At 36.7% G+C, this 7,146-nt stretch overlaps 1 protein-coding gene across 1 annotated transcript; it reads left to right on the plus strand.

Annotated features, from left to right (window-relative positions):
- The first annotated feature begins 5,306 nt into the window (after positions 1–5,306).
- Positions 5,307–6,245, plus strand: OR5P5 (olfactory receptor family 5 subfamily P member 5). The gene has a single exon (NM_001388935.1). The coding sequence runs from the start codon at positions 5,307–5,309 to the stop codon at positions 6,243–6,245; it is 939 nt and encodes a 312-aa protein (NP_001375864.1).
- Positions 6,246–7,146: the final 901 nt, after the last annotated feature.

Here is a 7,146-nt window from a genome sequence, read left to right on the forward strand (position 1 = left end):
ATAAAAATCAATTTTTCAACCATGAGACTGTAGAATCTTTTGGAAGGAAAAAATCTTTCTTGGGAATTTTAGAACAAAATCTATACCAAATATACATTTGGAGGTTCAAATTTTACTGTCTTCTTCTTTTGTAGACCTTCAAGTTGAGAAAAATAGCATCAAAATTTATCCTGAGCCAGTGATCTAGAAGGCAGCTAGCAGAAATAAAGAACAACAAAAAAAAACTTATTTGGGAGGACATACTCTCAACCCAGGCTAGATAAGAGTAACAAAGATAAAACCCCACTAAAAAAAGATGTGCACAAAATTTAAAATTATAAAAGAGTAAATGCAAAAACAAACAGAAATAATAAGAGTATGTCAGCAGACACATCAAAGAGCAGATTTAGACCATCAAGAACTTCAAGTAATAGAATGGTCTAATAGACATTATAAAATATTGATTAGTATTTTTGAAGAAATAAAAGAACAAGAAATCTCAGAAGGGTTTTTGTTTTAGAAAGAGCACAAAAATTTGAAAAAACCCAGAGTCTAGAAATAAAAAAATATATTCAGAAAAAATATAGATTAAACAGTAGATTATATATAACTGAAGAGAGAAATAATGAGCTTGAAGGTAGGTCTTAGGAATTACTCAGAATATCATACACACATACACACACACATACATATTTATATATTTACACACAGATGCAAAGAATGAAAAAGCGCAATTTGGCAATATCTATCAGAATTTAAATTGGGCAGTTTTTGATCCAGTAACTCCACTTCTTAGAGTATATCCAAGGGTACTACTGTTATATAAGCACAATGAAGCCTTGGCAGGGTATAGCTAAATAAACAAAGATTTAATACTTGGAATACCATGGATCTTTACAGAGAATGAAGGAGATTAATACATAATCACAAGGAATTATCTAAAAATATTTTTGAGTAAAAGAAAGCAATTTCAGAATAATGTAAGCAGTAACATCATTTATGAAAAAAACACATGGAAATCAGGAACAAGGAAGAGATTCTTGGTTATCCAAAGGGAGAATTGAGATAGAGATAAATATGACATAGGGAAAGGAAGAAATATCTTCAATAATTGCTATTTTAGGAGTCCCGATTTGGTGGAGGATTTATGTGGTAAGCAGGAAATGCCAATGTTGAATTAAATCCTGGGTCAGTTTCACACAGAGAAAAGCACCCTGGCTCTTCTTGCAACTCCTTGAGGTGTGATTAACTATGAACTACAAAATAGGGTTCAAGAAACTAGTTCTAGGCACATTGTCATGGCTGTTATAGCCCACGTTAATTGTGTTGTCCCAATCAAGTTTTAAAACTAGGGTGACATGGGTGACTCAGTGGTTGAGCATCTGCCTTTGGCTCAGATTGTGACCCTAGAGTCCTGGGATTGAGTCCTACATTAGGCTTCCTGCAGGAAGCCTGTTTCTCCCCTGCCTATGTATCTGCCTCTCTCTGTGAGTCTCTCATGAATAAACAAAATCTTTCTTTTTCTAGGATTTTATTTATTTATTCATGAGAGACACAGAGAGAGGCAGAGACAAGGGAAGCAGGCTCCATGCAAGGAGCCCAATATAGGATTCAATCCCAGGACTCCGGGATGATGCCCCGAGCCGAAGGCAGACGCTCAACCGCTGAGCCACCCAGGCATTCCGAATAAACAAAATCTTAAAGAAGTTTTAAAACTAATTAGATGTTTGCCATTGTAATACCTATATACAAGTAATGAGAAGAATAAATGGAGCCCCTGAGACCTTAGTGAGTATCTCAGCCAGCATAATGGTGTAGGCATACCTAAATGCACCTAATTTTCTCAATCTCCTTGGACTTTCTCCCACTGGATTTTCAGTGGGATGTTAACAAACCTGTGCATATCTGATGCTGAAGTCAAGGTTTTATATTCTTTATAAATCCTATATAAATAATCCCTGACATATAGAAATGATTTCTAGAATTTGTCACTATCATAACATTTGACCAGCAGGTAACCTTCATTCTTTGTTATTGATTTATAAATGTCCTTCGCGTTTGTAGTAGAAGCTGATAGTTGCTTATTTGAAGTAGATTTTCATTTACAGATTATTTGTTTACTACCATCCATTACTAGGTATAAACATGCACCATCTTACTTAACACAGCAGCCATGTGAGGTAAATATTATTATGTTAACTTTTAAAATAAGAATATTGGATCTCAGAAGGGTTATGTAAAATTTTCAAGATCATCTGGCTCATAAGTGACAGACCTTAAATTTATTGCCAGAGCTTTTGGTTCTAAAATCTTATTTTCTTTTTTTAAAGATTTTATTTATTTATTCATGAGAGACACACAGAGAGAGAGGCAGAGACTTAGGCAGAGAGAGAAGCAGGCTCCATGCAGAGAGTCTGATGTGGGACTTGATCCCAGGACTCCAGGATCACGCCCTGAGCCAAAGGCAGACGCTCAACAACTGAGCCACTCAGGCATCCCTAAAGTCTTATTTTCATTGCAGTAACTATATGTTATGTTTTCCATATCATACTGGTACCCACATCCTATCTTGAACTCATTTGAGTCTTTCAGGTATATATTTTCTTTTTTTTTTTTTTTTTAAGATCTTGGGATCATACCCTGAGCCAAAGGCAGACACCCAACCACTGAGCTACCCAGGTTCCCTGTATATATTTTTTTATAAAAATATAAGACTTGGGCAGCCCCGGTGGTGCAGCGGCTTAGCACCGCCTGCAGCCTAGGGTGTGATCCTGGAGACCCTGGATCGAGTCCCACGTCAGGCTCTCTGCATGGTGCCTGCTTCTCCCTCTGTCTCTGTGTGTGTGTGTGTGTATGAATAAATAAATTAAAAATCTTTATATATATATATATATATATATATATATATATATATATATATGGCTTGTTTTAGATTTGTGTCCTTTAAACCCCTGATACAATCATGGATTGGCTAATGAAACTAGAGATTTAGCATTCTTACATACTGTATCAGGTTAATTCGTGTGTAAAGTTGATTGGATCACATTGGTTTAATCATCACTGCAAAGGGTACAGTTTTTCTTAGTAAGACTGACTAAGGGTACCAATAGTTATTTATCTGTATATTTTGTAAAAAAAAAAAAAAAAAAGCAACTTAATGTTGAGGGTTTTTTGTTTTTTGTTTTTTTGTTTTTGTTGAGGGTTTTTTTTAAGTAGCAAATACTCCATTTGGAAAGTCAGGGATCTACACAGGATCAACAGTGTTCCTTTCAAAAACAGTTACATTTCTTCTCTTTCAAGTAGCAGACATCTGATATTCTATAGTACTTCCAAAATATCATTTGATATTTGGTAATAGTTTTGATTTTATAGTACTTGCTGATTCTTTTCATTGTTTAGTACTTGCTTTTTCAGTGGGTCTGGCTTATTTCTTGCTGGGATGCTAGGATGCTGGGGTGCAAGGATGCAGGGATGCGGGGATAGTAGGATGACCTCAAAACTAGAGGTACCTGCAGGTTAGTTGATCTTCTCTTTAAAAAAAAAATCCTATGTTGGTATCGTCTTCCCATTTCCTCTGACTCAGAAAATTTCCCTATTCTATCCACTATGCTGTCTTTACGATTGCTACCCACGCCAGTACCACATTGCACCTGGAATACTATAATATTCTGAAAGGTCTTTCTGTTAATTCTCTCACTCCTCTAGAAGTTAGTCCCCTTAAAGTAGCCAGCGTTATCCTATCGTTATGTAAATTAGATCATGACATTCTCTTTTACATTTTGCACTGTCTTCCCATTGCACTTAGAATAATGTTTAAACTCATTATGACTCACAAAGCCATAGGTGATCTGGCTTCTGCCTAATTCTTGAGTCAATCTTGTATCACTACCCACCACATGGGCTTAGCTGTTCCTCAAAAATGCAAAGCTATCACTTTCCTTGCGATTGCAGTTCACACTGCAATGCTCTTCCACTCTATCTTAGCATGGTTGGTTTGCTTGTGTCATTTATGCATCATTTAAAATATCCCACATCATTTTTGGTTGGTTGAGATTTCCCTTTTTACATGAAAGCTCACTTCTGCATTCTGAATATGTCTTTCAATCCTTAAGTCAGCAGTTTATCCAAGTAGTTTGTTGAGGATGTTTTAGGGTATTTCATGTTCACAGCATTGCTTAAACTGAAAGTCTGTTTTAATTTTTGCATTTTTATGATTAAGCCTACTCATGAAATTTTGTTATTGTTGAAATGACCTCTTGATATTCCCTTCATTGTGTATTACTGTCTTGGTCTCACATGGCTGGCATAATATGAGCATGGAAGCATTTTTCCCACCTATTCTATATATGTTATTCATATGATTATGAAAAATATCTTTTTGTTAGGTCTATTTAGTCCCTAAAGTACAATTAATAATCCAAAGTGGATTTATTTCTCCTGTTGTCCTTAGGGTTAAACTCTACATGCAGCTTCCATTTACAGCCAATCTGTGATTATATTAATCAGATAAAGTGATGTTATGCTCTTCTAACAAATCAACCCTGGAAAGTCAGGGTATCTAACACAGCATAGATTTGTTTCTCACTTCTAGTATGTCTCCAGTGTATTCTCTATTTTCCACATTCCTTCAAATCCCAGGCTGGTGGGAGGTACTACTATATTCTAGTTGTATCATATAGAATATATCACTGTGGAAGAGAAAGAGAAAGCTGTCCATTGGTAATTTAATTTGATCTAGAAGAAACAGTGCATTTCCTCAACTAGCCCATCGGCATGTACCGTTCACAGTCTTACCTAACTACAAAGGGGCTGGCAAATGTGGTCTCCAAGGTGAACAAGGTAGGAGCAGATTGGATATTGCTAAACACTAGCTTAAAGTCAATCCCTTTGACCATTCTGGTTCTCATCAGATGTAAGGGTTCATTCAACAATCTGAACTGATCAAATGACGCAAATGAATGTTAACTGTGCTCTGATCTGAGTCATTGGTCTCTTTGTATCTTTGGCCTTAAAGTAATGGACATTAATATCTCAAATCATGCATAATGTAAATATGTTTGAAACATTTTGTAGAGTGTAAGCATTAGACAAAAGGGATCTATGTTTTGATTTTTTTTAAGTTTATTTAAGTAATCTTTACATCAAACATGGGGCTTGAACTCACAGCCCCAAGATCAAGAGCCTCATGCTCTTCCAACTGAGCCAGCCAGGCACCCCATTTTGATTTTTTAATAGGGGGAATGGAAAAGTAAATATGTTACCTATGAGATCACTGAATTTATTGAATATACTTGTTATTTATTTCAATAGGCATTATTACAAATAAGATGGAGACTGAAAACCATACAATGGTGACAGAGTTCATTATTTTGGGGTTAACAGAGGATCCTACACTTTGTACCATCTTCTTTGTGGTTTTTCTAGGAATCTATGTCGCTACCCTACTGGGCAATGTCAGCATAATCATGCTGATCCACAGAAGTCCTCAGCTTCACACCCCAATGTATCTTTTCCTCAGCCATTTAGCCTTTGTGGATATCGGGTATTCCACGTCAGTCACACCCATTATGATTGTGGGTTTCTTAAGAGAGAGAACTACTATCCCTGTTGCTGGCTGCATAGCTCAGCTTGGCTCTGATGTTATCTTTGGAACAGCTGAGTGCTTCCTGCTGGCCGCCATGGCCTATGATCGCTATGTGGCCATCTGCTCTCCACTTCTCTACTCTACACACATGTCTTCCAGAGTCTGCATCATCCTCTTGGCTGCTTCCTATCTGGGGGGATGTGTGAATGCTTCATCATTTACTGGCTGTCTACTGAGCTTGACTTTCTGTGGACCAAATAAAATCAATCATTTCTTTTGTGACTTCCCACCACTAGTAAAGCTTTCTTGTACCCATATTTATGTTGCTGAAACATCACCTGCTATCCTAGCCGGGTCCATCATTGTAATCACACTGTTTATCATAGCTATTTCATATCTATACATCCTGCATTCAGTCCTAAATATGCGCTCCCCTGAAGGAAGACACAAGGCCTTCTCCACTTGTACTTCTCACCTCAGTGCAGTCACTTTGTTTTATGGGACAGTCACATTTGTTTATGTCATACCCAAGTCAGATTACTCGTCTGATCATATTAAAGTGGTGTCTGTGTTCTACACAGTGGTGATCCCCATGTTGAACCCCTTGATCTATAGTCTGAGAAACAAAGAGGTTAAAGAGGCCACGAGAAAATTGATGGCTAGAAGACATTGGTTATTTTGAAAGCAATACAGTGTGACTCTGGAAACTCGAAAATGATAGCTTCCAGAACATATGTGATAGATGTTTATGTTTTCCATTAGCCTTATCACTTTATGTGAAGAGCAGTCTTAAATACACAACTGCAGTATGTTAATTAATGCCAAGTTTAATTCATAATTTTCTAGAGTCACAAAATATATCATTTCATGAAATTCTGCTGGGTCCAAATCAAATGTGTATGTTTCGGGGTTAGGAGACTTGGAAAATACAATTTCACTTTTTCTCTCCTTTGTTCATTGTCTACAGTCCATGATTTGAGAGTGTTTTCTTTCTCTTCTGTTAGGTTATATATTTTTAAAATATTGTCTTATAAATTAACATCTTAGAAAGTATCATGTACTCAGTGGAAATGCAATTGATGTAGTGTTTTCAGTCCAGATAACTTTCTCTGGAAGACTTGGCCTGTCTTATACAGGGTTGTCATAATCTTTTGAAATAGTTATGCTGGAGTCTTGAAAGATCTTATTCCTACCTAAAATAAGACCAAAAGAATACATTCCATAGTTTTGTCACCAAGATGACTCAATCCACATGACACAAAGGGAATTCTGAAGACTGAGACTTTGAGAGCTTTGAGAATTCCCAGTAGTTTTTCACATTTCTCAAAGGTTTGTCTGCAAACACTTGTCTTTGGACTTTTGCTGACAAGCCTTTGATTAGTAGGAAAAACTACCACAGAGTGGTGCTAGGAAGGGGGCTATGGCACAGTGGAGCTTTTTTTAAACAGGCCAGTTGGTATTTTCAGGGTATAAAATTATGAATTTAGATACCCAGGCTGTTGCACACATGGAATATGCCTACCATCCTTCTTTGTAATATCTCCCAGGATGTTCATTGCCTCCACTTTTGTCATGGCTTTATT

The sequence above is a fragment of the Canis lupus genome, chromosome 21 (assembly GCF_011100685.1).
Source record: "Canis lupus familiaris isolate Mischka breed German Shepherd chromosome 21, alternate assembly UU_Cfam_GSD_1.0, whole genome shotgun sequence".
Taxonomy (NCBI): Eukaryota; Metazoa; Chordata; class Mammalia; order Carnivora; family Canidae; genus Canis; species Canis lupus.

Excerpts from the sequence above, each read along its gene's own strand:
- OR5P5 (NM_001388935.1), top strand. The coding sequence starts at position 5,307 with ATGGAGACTGAAAACCATACAATGGTGACAGAGTTCATTATTTTGGGG.